A 15,703-nucleotide genomic window follows, 5' to 3' on the forward strand; every position below is an offset into this window, starting at 1 on the left:
GAACTTTCATTATTATAATAATACACATTAGGCCTTGAGGATCTGTTTCCTTACTCTTCATATCAGAACCCCTTTATTCACCCTCCCCTCCCCTCTCCTATTATTAATTATCTTCTGGTGGTATTCATTGAGGGAGCTTGTAGTGTTCTCAATCAATCAATCAATCAAGCTTTATTAACGGTATCACTTCTTTAAAAATTAAAAATGCTCTTCCAGTGGGCCGTTTACATAACAAATATTTCAAAGAAACTACATTAATGCTAAAATATTTCTATATATTAATAAAAATCTATCCTATTAATTATCCTGAACTAGCTCCATCAAGTAGACAATTGATAACAGGTAACTGATGTTTTCTATACTAGTCTTATCTTAATTATCTGCTTTACAGGTTAAAGGCATGAATGCACTGTTTAGACTTCATCTTCAGATATCAGTAGGAGAAAGCCTGATCATAGGAACTGCAGTAAGCTCTTTCATTTTATGTTGTAAAAGAACAGAAGTATTAAGAAAAGTTAGAAAAATAACAGCTTTTTGTGGAAGTAAAGCCCTACATCCTTGACTTTCCCTTCACAGGCCCTTAATTGTTAGTCATGGATCAGTCTGATCAGTATTAGTATCTGAATAACTGCACACCCACCCCTCCCCTTTGTAACCCAACATTAGCCTTAACTTGTTCTCAGTTGACTGTTATTGGGTTAGGGGAGGGGTGGGTGGGCAGTTGCTCAGATACTGACCTGATCCATTAACTTTTTATATTCATGATTGCTATATATGGCTGTCACCACCAGTGCTATGCTAATGGTGGTCAGATGCCAGTAACGTGTGATGGCATCCTGGTGGATATAACCTGGCCTATGCTATAGCTTTCACTGTATAGTCTTCTCCACCTCGTATAACATCCTGCTCAGTCATGTTCTTCCATTCTTTGCCGCATCTTGTCTGCTATTGCTTCCCTCTCCTTAGCCTCTTGTTAATTAGAACTTTGAGTTGTCTTTTGCAAACCATTTACTAATACTTGGTTCAATGATTTTGGACACAGATCAACAGAATTCTCTGATTTTTAACATATTAAATTTTTCCATACAGCCAAAATTATAGTAGAATACAGAACAATTAGAATCCTTGACTTAACAAGAAACCATGAAAACTGTTATTGCTTTAAGATCTGAATTAAGTTTTCATTTTAAGGCAGGAGTTTAATTCAAAACCCCAATATTTGGTCATTTTGTTTCACCTCCAATAAGAGGTATTCACCTTTGTGTAACTTGGGTAAAGCTTGAGGTTCTTCATTTTTCCCCTCTAGTCTTCTACTGCAGTTTTTCTAGAAGCATTACCTACACCACCACTACTGAAGATTACTGGACGGGTATGTTACCCAGTCATGTTGTGTGTAGTTCAAATATGTTACGTTGGGTAGTGTTAGTGCCCAATACAGGATTACAATTCATGTTACTTTCCATTTTTGTAGCTGACATATACAGCACAATAAGTTAATTTTTGCATGAATGAGTTAAAAAAAATCACTTCCTTAGTTACTATTCCTTTATACCCTAGCATCAGTTTGCAAGTTTTCTCTACCGTTCTCTTACCGCCCCCAAGTTAGCTTAATGGATAGAGCGCTGGACTGTTGTGCGGGAGGTCGAGGGTTCGAGCCGCAGCTGGACCAACACTCGAGGTCTTAAAATAATTGAGAACAATATGCTACCTTTCTATAACATCAAGAAATGGTTAGACATTCTTAGACTAGTCTTCTCCGATAGGGAAGAATAAATGGAGGTCCCATCTCCTGCAGGGTTGGGGGTAGGAGACGTTAATTTCCCACACACAAGATTACTGTGTGATGGATGTCCTCCCCTGGGGTGGGATAAGTGGGTTGGGGTTGGTTTAGGTGGGTGAACCTAATAGGGGACTGTGTGTCCTATTGTCCTCTCGCCTGTACACTGTACGAATCTATAAATACAAAAATACAAATATAATAAGAGTATCTATACATTTTGTAAGGTGCTGACAAGGAGAATGTGTTAAAAAATCAAGAACTTCTTGAGTTTATGATCATTTCCTTTATTCTCGTGACCTTTATGTTTGATTCAGGGAAGATACCGTTGGGAGAAATTAGATTCTTATCACTCTTTAAGGTTAAGGGGTAAGGAAGGGTGTAGCCAATCGTAAGGTTTGAGGGTGGGGTGGCTCATCAAAGTGCATGGGTCTTTGAATAAAGGCTGATAGGTCCGAAAGAAACTGTTTGGGGCTGCGTCGGTGGGAGTAACGAAATAATTTGGATATATCAACAAAGTTGAAATGGTAAATTGGCCACCGTAACGATTACAAAAGCCGACGCTTCGAGCGGTAGCCCTTCGTCGGAGCGAATATAGGAATTGTGGGTTGTGTGTGCTTTTAAAGGCAGAAAATGGAGCTACGTTATTGGTGGGAACATGGCAATGAGAAAAACAAGAGTAAATTAGTGGAATGAAAAGCGTTCGTTGATCCCTGTGGGATTTAGACTGCCGGTTCGAAAGATGAGCTTTTGTTCAAGATTTTTACGGCTTTCCGTGTTACCTAAGTGTAAGGAAAGACCGCAGATTGCCATATGTTGCTTAGAATGATTAGGTAAATTAAAATGTCTAGTGACTGGTTTCGATGTGTCGTTGTCATTCCTTTCCACGTCTCGAAGATGTTCTCGGAATCGGTCACCTAGTCTTCTGCCTGTTTCGCCGATGTATATCTTTTTGCAATAAGTGCAAGTTATGCAATAGATTACATTGGCGGAGGTGCACGTGAAGTGATCGGTAATCTTAATAGATCGTTTAGGTCGTGATATTTTATCAGTGTTGTGAATGAAAGGACACGTTTTGCATCGTGCACGAGCGCATTCAAAAGTGCCTGGTTGGTCATCAGTCTGAAAAGAACTTCTGACCAAAAAATTGCCTATGTTTTTGTCGCGTTTGAATGAAATGAGCGGAGGCTGCGAAAAGATAGTGCTTGTCTCTGGATCGTTTTGAAGTAATTTAAAGTTTTTAAGAATGATGGATTTAACTGAGTGCATGGTTGTGAGGGTGAAACGTGAGAGCGAATGGAATGCGGTCGGAATCTTCCTTGGGCGACGTTTGTAATGCTGAATGTCGATCAATAAGTTTGGTAACCCGCTTGAACGACAGAAACAGGGTAACCACGTTTATCGAAAAACTGGTACATTGACTCTGATTTGTGGTGGAAATCAGAGTCATCACTACATAAACGACGAAGTCTTAGAAACTGAGAAAAAGGAATGGAATTCTTAACGTGAGATGGATGCGAAGACGAATATAACAAGTAATTATGCGAGTCTGTAGGTTTGTAATACACACTAGTGCATAAACTGTTGCCTTCAATTGAAACTTTGATGTCTAAGAAGGATAAAGAATTGTCAGAAATTTCCCAGGTATATTTCAGAGCCGGGTGAAAAGAATTGACTGCGGTTATGAATTGAGTGAGCTCCTCTCTGGTAGAGGAGGTAGCACCGATACAGTCGTCGATGTAGCGACCGTAGAGTTCAGGTTTGGACCCGTTGTATTGGCTGAAAAATTGATGTTCGACAAAACCTACAAGAAGATTGACATAGCTAGGTCCCATTTTGGTGCCCATCGCTACACCATTGGTTTGTTTGAAGAAGTTGTTTCCGAATGAAAAACAATTGAGTGTGAGTACTAGTTCAGCTAAGCGTAGTAGTGTTTCAGTTTTAGGTTCCTTAACAATACGTTGATCAAAAAAATGTTTAAGGGCCAGAAGGCCTTCGTCATTAGGAATGACAGTGTAAAGAGACGTAATATCCATGGTGAAAAGAAGTTTGTTTTGGCCAAGGAAATTAAAGTCTCGAAAAATTTGAAGAGCGTGTTGGCTGTCTTTAATATATGATGGTAAAGTTTTGACAATGGGAGCCATAATTTTGTCTGGATAGCTGGAGATAAGTTCGGTAGGGCAACTGCAAGCCGAGACAATGGGCCGACCCGGGTTGTTAGGTTTGAGAATTTTAGGTGAAAAGTAAATACGAGAAGTTCTAGGAGTGGTTATGATGAGATTTTTTGCTGTGGCCGGCAATTCTTGTTTAGTTATGAGTTGGTTGATCGTATTCTTGACGGAGTTTTGATTGCTGGCAGTGAGGTCTTTGTCGACCTTTTGATAAAAAGGTGTCAGAAAGTTGCTGCAAAGCTTCTTTTTGGTAGAGGTCGGTACACCAAACAACGACTGAGCCGCCCTTATCGGCCGCTTTGATAACTAATGCATGGGTCTTTGTCTTATAGTGACAACCCCAAGAAGAGATTAACTTGTAATTTCTCTTTGCCATTCCAATATGTTATCTTTAAACAGGGGAGGAGAATATACAAGCTTATCAGTAATTAAGAGGGTATTATGTTTCTAACACCAAATTCCCCCTGCCTAATTTACATGGAACTCTACGGCAGTCTGTAGGGAGAAATACTAATAGGGTCTTTGGACTTCAAAGGGTTGTGGTAACTTAATCCAGTGTTCAAGGTGATTCCTATTTAGCATGCATATTTTTCATTGATACATCATACAGAGAAAAAAGCTAATTTTAGCTCTATCTTTTTTCATCATCTCCAACAGTGTCTATCTGCTGAAGAAGATAAAAGAATTGCTGAGATCCAGAAACAAATTGTGGAAACAACGAACAAGAACAGGGCCAGTTTCAAACTTACAGATACTGTGCATTTAGTAAGGATGGTCAGCTCTTTAACTCCCAGAAGGGATTAACATGTAACCTCTCCCTATAATATCCATACATTATCCAACAAACAGGAAGTGAGAATAATCAAACTTGTCAGGTAGAAGTTGTTATCTTGATCTATCACCAAATTCTTGTTACTAACTCACAAGGAAATGTGTAGCAGCTAGAGTTGAGAATTAATTTTCAATTAGCTCCTTTAAGGTTTGGTCACGAGTCATGGGTGTTTTGTGCCCCCCTAGCTACAATCCTTCACACCAAATGTACCAAAACACCCTCATCCAAATATTAGGGACTTTAAGAAACCACGACGGCGACGCCAAGGAAGACTTTCTACTCTTCATTAGAATTTCAAAAATGGCTGCAGGAGCTTACTGTCTCATACAGCGCCACAGCTCAACCTCAGCAACACGTATAAAGTAGCCGTTGAGTTCCAAATGGAAATTAAAATAATTTGCCGTCGCGGTTTCGGTTCGCAGACAATGCAAATTTTGGCGATTTCACATTGTTGTTTTGCACAGGACGGCTAAGAAATGTACAAAGTTTCAAAACGCACATGCTGAGCTATTGTTCTGCCAATAAGATCTCTTGTTTTTCCATGTCCTCGTTGCCGTCGCCGTTGTGGTTTCTTAAGGTCCCTAATAAGTTGTGCTGGGAGTTTGCAGGTTTTGATGTTTAAGTTTTGCTGAGCTTTTCTTGTAGTCTGCTAAACTTTTGAGTTTAGTCATTTTGTTTGATTGGACCTATCAAGTTGATAAATCTCTAAAGGTCTGAATCATTTTTGGAAAATGATTCAAACCTTTTAATTAAGAATTAACAAATTAATTCTTACACATGAGAATGCTGTGTATAAAGAGTCAATGTTATGTGGTTATTTAGTGGTTTGCTGGCTGAAGAATAATTAAGGACAGTTTAATTGGAACCAGTTAGGCATATTGATTTCTAACCCTTAACTTGTTCTGTTAAGTTTGTGCAAGCTAATTACAAGTCACCCTGTACTTTCCATAAGTCACTCGAGTGAGCTGTGCATGCAGTTTATACTTTGTGGCATTGTTGTGTTTGCATCACACCTAAAGATAAGAGTTTCATAGCTGCACAACAACTCATGCATCAGTTTTTTCAATGGACAGTTAAAAAATAATTATTATAATAATAAAAGTCTTTATTAAGCACTCTAAACAACAAACATGTTTAATTACAATGATATGAACTCAGCAAGTATAAAACTAATTAACTAACTAAATTACTAACTGACTGACTAATAAGAGAACAAACATCTATTAACAAAAGTCCTCTTGAAACGTTCAGTTCTGACAAGCGGGAGAATATAATTATGGCACCTCTTACGTAGCGTAACTATTGGTCGCTCTGGTGGCAAAAGGTCATCTAAAGCTGTTGTAAAATCGCTGTCAGTGATTTTGGCCCACAACTTCTTATCTTTTAGAGTAATAATATTTTAAATTGCAAAAAAGATCTTTTCAGTAACCAAGCTTATGTTGGTTGTGTAAATAACACAAAACAGCAGCCTCTGTCAGCATCCTTAATTCTCAACATCAATTGAAAACTTAATCCAACCATGGTTGAATGCGATGAGAATTCTACTTGCAGCACACTCCCAAAGCAACACCACCTCCCAGTCCATCACAAAATGCTCAGTCTGTGCTCATGGTTGATACAGACCTGGATGAGGGTCCTAAGGCAGAGTTAGATTTGTGCACAGGGTCCAAGGATGCATATGTTGTAGAGGTAAGCTGGCTGATAGGGCTCTAAGTCACAAGTTCATCGGGCTCTATTTATTTCTGTTCACAGTGCTCCACTCAGCAACAGATTTTACTGCATTGATTATAAGCAGGCAAAAATCTTGTCATTTGAATTCACAGCTTAACCCTGTAACTCCCAGAAAAGATTAACATGTAACTCCTCCTTGTAATATCCATACACTATTCAGCAAACAGGTATTGAGAATGCTCAAACTTACCAGGAAGTTGTTATCTTGATCTAACACCAAATTCCCATAACTGATTTACAAGAAAATGTGTAGCGACAAGAGGGGAGAATTAACAATCAGATCTTGGGAGTTAAAGGGTTTCTGTCTGTCATTTATTTGGCTACCTGTGTTCCAAGACTATGTGACAAGCTCTGGCGTTATTATAACTTAGTACGTGGGACCTAGAGTTAAGCAGAGATAAACATTTGTGTGGAATATCATTAATACACCACAATTTTCTTTTAATTGATTTTTAAAAGTTTGCCTCTTTTTCCTTTCTTGTGCAAGCAGTAAAACCCACCAACCCCCTCAATAATTCAATGTTTGATGTTTTTCTCACTAATCTGTAATTTTGGAGGCATGCCTGCACACTTTCAGACTAAAACAGTCATATGCTTGTTAGATTGATGATAAAAAGGATGAGGATGTGGTGGCTGTCTTACTGGATGAGCCAGCTCCTGATGGTGAGTGTAATGCATAGCCACGTAGACAGGGATGAAATCAACAATTATGTAAGCAGTTTGAGTCATGCACAGCTTTCTTGGTCCTAGTAATGATCCTCTGGCCGGGACACATAAACATGCATCATGAACTAATCATAAGTAGCTGCTCACAAATGGCTCGCATGTAAGATCAAGAGGTGGGGAACTGAGTCGTGGATAGTCAATTTTTGTGTTTCTGGGCATAGCTCTGAGCATCAGGAGGCACCAGCAAACTGGTTAGATACTGCATGGAGACTAACAATGCATCTATAGCACTGGTCTTCAAGTTGACAGATCTAGATGGCATGGACACCGACCATCGGCAGCTGCCTATGGAAAACATTATTGAAACTTGGCCTCAAGTTTTGGTGTAACAAGGAACTGGCACTTCTGATTGTCAGTGTTTCTTTTGTTTTTAACTCCTTCCCCCCCCCCCCTCCCCCCAGGTTTTTATTCCTGCAATACAGAAACACTTCCTGGTGCAGTTCATCTTAAATCAGGAGTTAAGGTAAAAGCACAACTTACATTTTTTTTCTGTTTTTCTTTGGTCCTTTAAGATTAATGTTATGTTAGCCTTACGACGCTTTAGAGTGACTAGCATCTAATTTCTCCTTACAATATCACCCCTGAATCAAGTATTAAGGTCACAAGAATAAAGGAAATGATCACCAACTTAAGAAGCTCTTGATTGATGAACGAATTCTCCATGTTAGAACAGAATGGAGAATATACATCCTGGTGTTAGGGTACAAAGGATTAATTCACAGCTTTCTTTGTAGCCGCATGCATGTTGCCTCTTTTTTTGTTTGTTTTTATACCAATTACAGGTCTGTGTAACATGATCCACGTTATTCAACTTTGCATTTTTTGCTAATTTAAAACTGTTTAACATATCTTTAAAAAGCACACATTTTGTGTCAATATGCAATTATGTACTATGTCTGTACACTGTCTAATATTTGATTTTACTTCTGGAATTATTGTTAAAAGATGATAACAGCAGTTCAGAGAAAAGCACTGAGTGATGAGGACATAAGAACAAATCAGCAGTTTGCCAAATTGTTTGAAGACACAATAAAGGTAGGTACTTGCTCTCTATGCATGTATTTGTATAATCTTTTGCTAACTATTTGCTAATTCCTTGTGGAATGTCTGAACATCTCTCATAGCTAATACCATTTTTACTTTTTAGAGTTTCTGGTTCAAGCTTCGCAGTAGATCTCCTTGCTGTCTCTCAAATGTACAATTTGATATTGAAATACCAGAAGATGACAATATTCAGGTAACTTTACTTTCAGCAATGCATTAAACTTTTCATTCTCGATCCATTTTTTGGTAGAAATACACATGCATAGGAATCTCTTTGGCTCATAATTATAAGCCATATGGTCACTTATCATTCAGGTGGCTGTAACAGGAGTGGCTGTTTCTATAGAGGAAAGAGATGGTGATGAAGGACATTTCTTGAAGTTAAAAAGAAACATAAGTGACAGATGTAAGTCACATGCAAGATATTTTGGTTTTATCAACAGAGTTGAAGATGTAAAGAGTCCATTTTACAGTTGAGTGCTTGCATGGTTGCCCAGCCTTTGACCAGGAGCGAGGCTACCTGTGTCCTTGTTATGATACAAACGTTGCTGCTTTGCAAATTTACTTTACTTTGGTATCGTGACAACCAGGTACTGGTCTCTATCACAACACAGTCACCTTCAGCCTCACTCCAAATCAAAGGCTTGGCAACGAATAGTCTGAACCTCAGATTTAGAAATTCTTGGTGGAGGTCAATTTAGGTTATCAACTCAGTTAAAACCAAGTCATCTTGGAATATCTTTAACCGATACAGCACCAAAGTTTGTCTAGAAACTTACCCCTATGTTTCCAGGTAGGAATTCTATATAGTTCTTAAAGTCCTTCAGTCTTGTGCACCACAGTTTTTGTTTTCCAGTCATCCTTTACAAGTAGTTCATCCACTGATTGCTGTGTGATTCCATTTCAGCTCATTCCCGCCCCTTGCACTCTGAAAATATGATGGAATCAGATGATTTACTCTTTCCCATTGAGGAAGTGGTCGACAACTCTGCTGTAGAAAAACTAAAATCAGAATCAGGTGCTGTAAAGTGAGTCACTGAAAGTACCTAGCCAAATTTTCTTGTCCATCTGTGACAACAAATTTTAACTTTAAAGATTATTTTGATAATTTAACAGGAAGTTGATTGCTAGAAGTGATTAACCTGTAACTTCTCCCTATCATATCCATACATTGCACAGAAAAAAGTTAATGAGAATACTCAGAGTTGAAAGGTACAAGTTGTTATGTTGACCTAAAACCAAATTTTCATAACTAGGGGAGAATTAACAATCAGATCTTGGGAATTTAAGGGTCAAGATTTGGCAAGTCATTCAGCTGACTAAAATAATTTGCATCACAGATTCCAATTCCAAAAGACACCTTGATCATCCTCTATGTGTAAAAATAAAGGTAAGCCAGGTAATTCATATAGGCTGTGATGTTTAAAACAGTTACCAACCCTGAGTAAAGCAGAATCTGCACATGTGTATAATTGAGATGATTTCATTTGTGTTTGATATCACCAATCAGCTGTTCACATGTTTCTTGCCTTTCGCACCACTCTGTCAGGTTGATTCACCATTCTTTTCTTTTTTTGTTTATATGATAAACAATTGAAAATAAGACACAGTGGCTTGTGGATATGAAACTTCTTTTCTTGTATTCCACTTGAAAAGAAATTCCACATCTATATACACACATACCCATGTATTATTATTATCCTTATCTGACATGACTATTTTCTTTGTAAAGGGCTGTTATCCACCATGAAAATAACATTGTATACTTTTCTGTTTAGATTTTCTTATGTTCAAGTGTCTTTTTTTTAATGAAATGGAATTTACTACATAACCACAAACAATTCTGATGATATTTTCCAGCAGGCCCCATATCGTCCTGCTGTGGAGGTGACATCAATGTCCTACTTACCAAATACACAAATTGAATGTTTCCTTGGCAACATCAACTTGTTTTTAATACGGGAAAGTCATACAGTGCGCGAGGTAAAGACAAAGCTTGGTTACTATTTTAAATTTTTTAACTTTTACAGTTAGATTAAAATATAGTGAGGGGTATAAATATCAAAACTAAGTTTCATCAAATTTAAATTTAATCTAGAAGTCAAAAAATACTATACATGCCTCACCATAGTCTTCTCTTTTGTGTAGAACTAGCAAAAGAGTTATTTTGAAATGATGCAGTGTATTTATCAGCTTTTCACTTATAGTTAAATAGTCAAATTGTCTGTAACAATCTTTTAATTACTGTAAGTCCTGAACACCATATTTTTGTTTCCAGAATGGTGGTTTAAATGTATTCATGCAAGCATTTGTTGCCGAGGCTCAAGCAATGCTAAGAGCACATGTCCTGGCTATTGGAGGAAATGCTTTGGTTTCCTACCAATTAAATGAGATTGTTTTATTGGATAATCCTCATAAACATCAGGTACATGAATAAATTTATAACCCAATTATAATTCTAAAGGCATGACACAGTTGTAGTGTGGGAACTGTAATCACAGTGAAACCAACATTCTGAGAGTGAAAGGAAGGGAGTGATGATGCAGCAGACAAGCTAAGTTGATGACAATATCTCTTTCTTTAATTTTTGACCTGATCTTAGCCCTTTGACCCCTAAAAAGAGACATGTATCAAATATCCTCTTACAACATCACCTCAGAAAGATCAAATTAAGCTCACAGGAATAAAGGAAATGATCTCCATCTAAAGAAGCTCTTGACTGTTAAAGAAATTCTTATAACCACCTTAGGAAATGCATAGAGATCAGTATTGAGAATATGCATTGTGATGTTAGAGTGTGTAAAGGGTTAACTTAGTTGTGATTGATTTTTAGGGACAATGCTTGCTTAACATCAGTGGTGATGCTGTACGGGTACTTTACGAGGAGGAAGACATCCTAGAAACATCAGTTCGAGGAACACCTCGGAAAAGAACTGTCTCATACTCAGAAGCTAATACTGAAACACCGGTCCATATTGTACGTCAGCGATCCATCTCAGCCTCAGAAACTTCCACTACCACACTGATAACTTACGATCCGTGTTATGGGACAGAAATATAGAAAATGAAGCCTTGTAAATACTATGCAAGCTCAACAGGGGAAAGAAGAGTTAGCTGGCAAAATAGACTGTTGTGTTTGCTTCTATAACTCTTGCAAAATGAAGGCTCTGAGTCAGTTCAAGAAGTAATTGGATTGGTGTAGTTGAAATAACTTTTTAGAATGGAAGAGAAATGGTAGCTTTGGAGTATTGAGAGAGTTATAAGGCGGGAGCACCACTTTAGTATGAAATATGGTCAAAACTGGACCAGCTAGCAATAGAGGAATTTCATAGAAAATTGTGAAAAATTAATTATAAACATCTTTCTGGAGCTTCCATCACATACAAAGAGAACCTATTCCTCTGAAGCATTTTGCATGCTTTTGCATAAATTGTGGTTTTAAGGAAATAGGTTTTGGTTGTGACTTCAAAGAGCCAAACCAGATTTGATGATTAAATTATTTGTGGACATTGGAATGATAATTTCTTGTTCAGTATCACTTGATAAAATCTCAATAAAATTAGTATGCTATGACTGTAATTCAGTCTAACCATTGACTTACCAGTATATTTATTTAGTATCTTTAAGTGAATTTGTTTTTTTCTAATCTCTAATTTTGTTAAATGGTGTATACCTAGAAATTAAAAATTGTTTCATTTTTCATTCCATACGTTCAGATAGGTGTCAATTAATCTTGGCTGTTGCAGTCTAAATTAAGAGTTAAAACTAGGACAAATATCATGCTTTTTTTTTGAAAAAAAAAAAAAAGATACAATTTACCTTGCATAATTGGTTGTGCTGTAATTGTATCATTTAAAAAAGGATATTTACAATAGGAATTTTGAATTCTATTTATCCTAAGCTTTCTGATAGATTTCTATTCACTGGTTCCCTATCTTGGTTGACATCTAAATCAAGACGAATATACTTTTCTCTATACATGAACAACCCCAAAAAGCAAACTCCTAGACCAGAGACTGTTACCCAATTCATCCAACGTACATCAAACCGAGGGATCATAAAAGCTAAATAGAATAACAATAAAACTACATTTCCAGCAGTGATCAAAATTCCTCCAGCAATGCCTTCTCCAACAGGATAAATGCATTCCATTGCAAGCTCAAAAAACAAAGGTAACGTGCCATTGTACACAAACCCACCAAATACAATTGAGCTGTACAGTACTGGTTTTGTGGATGGCAAGATTCTAGCGCATGACAAACTGAAGATCAACTGGGATAATGTTGATAAAATCAAGAGCATGGCCAGTATTTGTTTAGTTCTGTGTCTTATGTAATCTGTAAACCTGCAAAATAGATTAAATCAAGTATCTGTGAGTTGCATACTACAGGCTGGCTCACAGAATTTTGCTTTCACAGTCATAATGGTAACGGGAATTTTAAAACTGGACATTTCAATTTTGTTGCTAAAAAAATATAACATTTTCATGAGGTCCACCAGCAAGTGGAGAGGAAATGTCCACAGTCATTTAAGGTGATAGTTGAATGAGAGTATAAACATCGATTGAAAGCAATTCAGTGGAAATTATGACAGAAAAGGACTTATATTTCTTGGAAATATTATGTTACTAGAGATGTTGGTAATGAATATGTGCTGAGCCAGCCTGATCCTGATGAAACAGTTTCTGAAAAGATCATAACATTGACTTCTTTGCCAAACCAGTTCCATGCTAGCAATATTTTCTGCACCAACAAGTGGGAGAATCCTCCAAGTTTCAGTTGAAAGGGTTATGCTTCCCCCCCCTTCTTACTCCCCAGCTGCACCTCTAATGAAACCAAGAAAAATAGCCACAGGGGGTCAAAATAATGCCACCAAGATACCACTTACCCACTCAGTCTAAGTGAGCTTTAAAACAACATACTTGGAGCATGGTAAATAATTAACTACCTGGCTACTGCAATCCCTGAAACCACCCCAGCCAATGTAGCAGAACATCCCAGCCATCCTGCAGTAAAGTCGTCTACATGAAACTTTGCAAGGAATACATCCAGCATCGACAACCATCCAAAATAGATTCCAAATGTTAATCCTGTCAGTGTTGCTAACAGCCAGAAAGGCCGATTTCTTGCGAGCTGTAGAAATGAAGTTTTAGTGCTAACTCCTTGAGATTTGGAAGATGTGAGACTTGGGGGGAGTGGCGGTCGTGCTGGAAAATAGAGAAGGATGCAGAAGAACACAAATGCACATAACCCCAATTCAAAATACATGTACTTTGTTAACTGGTGATCTACCAATCTTTTCAGTCTTTCAAGGCTATCAGAAGATGATGAATTACTTGTATTGCTTGGCACACACCGATTTGGCACCATGGCAGGCCCAATGGCAAAAGACTGGGCAATACCAAAATACCCAGCTAACGTAGCAATCGCAGTAGCTGTGGTGCGTTCGTGGGGAGGAAACCAGGTTGCAGACACCAGGGGTGGCCCACCAATGGATACCGGCCCTCCAGCCATGATAAGGAACTGACCTATGTTGATGAAAATTGTCCTTGTTTCCTTGACACCAAATGGTAGAACATGAAGGGCCTTCCCAAGCACTGAGAGAAAGGCTGACAATAACACAGACACTCTCAGACCTACCATTGCAAATAGAGAATCAATGTTATTTACACATTAGTGACGTACACACTCATTGCGCAATTTGTACCCTCGACTTTCTCCTAATAAGCATCTCCATGACAGAGACACCTTCTTCAGATGGTTAAGATCACTTTGAAAGCGTCTGCAGTGTATTGCGTTACACAGCGTTACCACTGTAACGAAACTTCCTATTACTCAATTGAGTCGTAAATCTACTTTCCGAAGTAAAAGTAAAGTAACTAATTACGAGTGTGGTACAGTAAATATGCTATCTTGATTACTGAATAAAGAACAGTTGAATTAGAGGAACGAAAGTGGCCATCTGACCTGTGAATACTCTACAGTAAAAAATACTGCAGAACAGAAATACGATCTGACAGAAAAACACACACACACACACACACACACACACACACACACACACACACACACACGCACACACACACACACACACACACACACAGACCAAAGATGAGGATAACAGAAAAGTAACAGTATAACAAAAGATAGTGAAAAATTAGTAGCCACAGGGAGAGTATCCTTCCTTACATAGAATGAGTTCAGCATACGCAATCGAGTCTCCAGGCCCCACTCGTCTTAGAAATGGAATCGGCCTTAGTCAAATTGACCTAAGCGATAACCTCTCTGTTCTATGTCGTTTCGAGCGATTAAGTGGGGGCTGCTTTCCAGAAACTTTTCATTTTGAACAATAACCGGGAAAACCTTGCGTCCTTGTGCAATCCGTGTTTAAAAATGGTCAACAAGATCTCACAGATATCCAGGAAGATTGAAGTGTTGTTTCGTGAACTCTGCAATTGCTATTTATTCGATAATTGCGAAATACATGACGCACAGAGCGAAAAAAATCTAGATGACACCAAGTATTATTCCGAACTAGAGCGTATATCTCGCAATAAAATCGTAAGAAGGAAAATTCTGGGGTAGAAATGAGACAAATGAGTACCGTGACCATGTATGTATAATTTAGATTAGTGCAGTTCTCCAGAATCAAAACACAAACCTTTAGAATCCATTAACCACGTAAGTGGTACCGAAGTCGCTATAAGTGAAATTGAAGCCCAGGAGCTGAGCAAAAGGATATCAAAGTCTGTCCAGCCAAAGGCAACTTTGCTCGGTTCCTGAATAGGAGCCCAGGTATTCCATGCCATGTTGAAAATGTACGCATTGGCGGTAAAAGCGAATAAAACAAACCACCTCCGCTTATAAACTTTATATTCTACTTTAGTTATTGAAGATATAGTTGAAGAAGTGAGGCCATCGCCGTTTTCCAGAAGAGTAGTCCTCTCGTTTGAGTTCTCCATTTCTGCACAGCGCACCACTGTGCAGTGCCAACCTGTGCCGCCTCCCGGTTAGCTCAATTGATTAGAGCGCCGGATTGTGTTGTGCGGGAGGTCGAGGGTTCGAGCCCCGGCCGGACAAATACTCATGGTCTTAAAATAAGTGAGGAGAATTTGCTACCTTTCTATAATATCAAGAAATGGATAGATATTCTAGTCTTCTCGGATAAGAACGAATAAACCGTAGGCCCCGTCTCCCGCAGGGTTAGGGGTAGGAGACGTTAATTTCCCACGCACGAGATTACTGTGTGGTGGATGTCCTCCCCTGGGGTGGGATGGGAGGGAAGGTGAGATCGTTACATGGACTGAAGCGGCTGCCAGAGGCGCCTGATAATGCTGACGTCCGATCTCAACCTTATCACTGTAACTAGACACGTTTGTTGTTTAGAGTGCTTGAGACTTTCTTTCTTTCTTTCTGCCTGGTG

General features: G+C 38.4%; 2 protein-coding genes across 7 annotated transcripts in view; one reads left to right on the top strand and one right to left on the bottom strand.

Moving 5' to 3' along the window:
• Nucleotides 1–11,875, top strand: part of LOC111319848 (C2 domain-containing protein 5) — a 29,927-nt gene extending 18,052 nt beyond the window's left edge. For 2 of the 5 annotated variants that reach the window (XM_088735727.1, XM_088735729.1), the window contains exons 20-33: nt 392–466; nt 1,307–1,369; nt 4,606–4,713; nt 6,332–6,469; nt 7,114–7,174; nt 7,639–7,700; nt 8,183–8,272; nt 8,385–8,474; nt 8,597–8,687; nt 9,189–9,299; nt 9,622–9,671; nt 10,142–10,264; nt 10,560–10,706; nt 11,115–11,875. In XM_088735727.1, coding sequence (XP_088591853.1) covers nt 392–466; nt 1,307–1,369; nt 4,606–4,713; nt 6,332–6,469; nt 7,114–7,174; nt 7,639–7,700; nt 8,183–8,272; nt 8,385–8,474; nt 8,597–8,687; nt 9,189–9,299; nt 9,622–9,671; nt 10,142–10,264; nt 10,560–10,706; nt 11,115–11,342 — 1,437 coding nt within the window. In that variant the 3' untranslated portion in view covers nt 11,343–11,875. Of the gene's footprint in view, nt 1–391; nt 467–1,306; nt 1,370–4,605; nt 4,714–6,331; nt 6,470–7,113; nt 7,175–7,638; nt 7,701–8,182; nt 8,273–8,384; nt 8,475–8,596; nt 8,688–9,188; nt 9,310–9,621; nt 9,672–10,141; nt 10,265–10,559; nt 10,707–11,114 lie in introns of those variants that run through there. The other 3 variants (XM_088735728.1, XM_088735730.1, XM_088735731.1) reach the window with 3 other exon arrangements.
• On the bottom strand, nt 5,865–15,658 carry LOC111320411 (solute carrier family 49 member 4 homolog). 2 transcript variants are annotated; one of them, XR_015992399.1, is made up of 4 exons: nt 14,942–15,658; nt 13,229–13,916; nt 9,061–12,626; nt 5,865–7,522 (listed from the first exon to the last, which is right to left on the bottom strand). XR_015992399.1 is itself a non-coding variant. In XM_088735786.1 (3 exons), exons 1-3 carry the CDS (start codon nt 15,240–15,242, stop codon nt 12,173–12,175), a joined length of 1,443 nt encoding a protein of 480 aa, XP_088591912.1. In that variant the 5' UTR covers nt 15,243–15,658; the 3' UTR covers nt 5,865–12,172. The 2 variants fall into 2 exon arrangements, 1 of the variants encoding a protein (XP_088591912.1); XM_088735786.1 differs by having other exon boundaries at nt 5,865–12,626.
• Nucleotides 15,659–15,703: the final 45 nt, after the last annotated feature.

The sequence above is a fragment of the Stylophora pistillata genome, chromosome 10 (genome assembly GCF_964205215.1).
Source record: "Stylophora pistillata chromosome 10, jaStyPist1.2, whole genome shotgun sequence".
Classification (NCBI taxonomy): Eukaryota; Metazoa; Cnidaria; class Anthozoa; order Scleractinia; family Pocilloporidae; genus Stylophora; species Stylophora pistillata.

Excerpts from the sequence above, each read along its gene's own strand:
- LOC111320411 (XM_088735786.1), bottom strand. The coding sequence starts at position 15,242 with ATGGAGAACTCAAACGAGAGGACTACTCTTCTGGAAAACGGCGATGGC. Across the intron at positions 13,917-14,941 it reads GTGGTTAATGGATTCTAAAG|GTCTGAGAGTGTCTGTGTTA; the intron begins GTTTGTGTTTTG and ends TTGCAATGGTAG. Across the intron at positions 12,627-13,228 it reads TCAGGGATTGCAGTAGCCAG|GTTTACAGATTACATAAGAC; the intron begins GTAGTTAATTAT and ends TCTATTTTGCAG.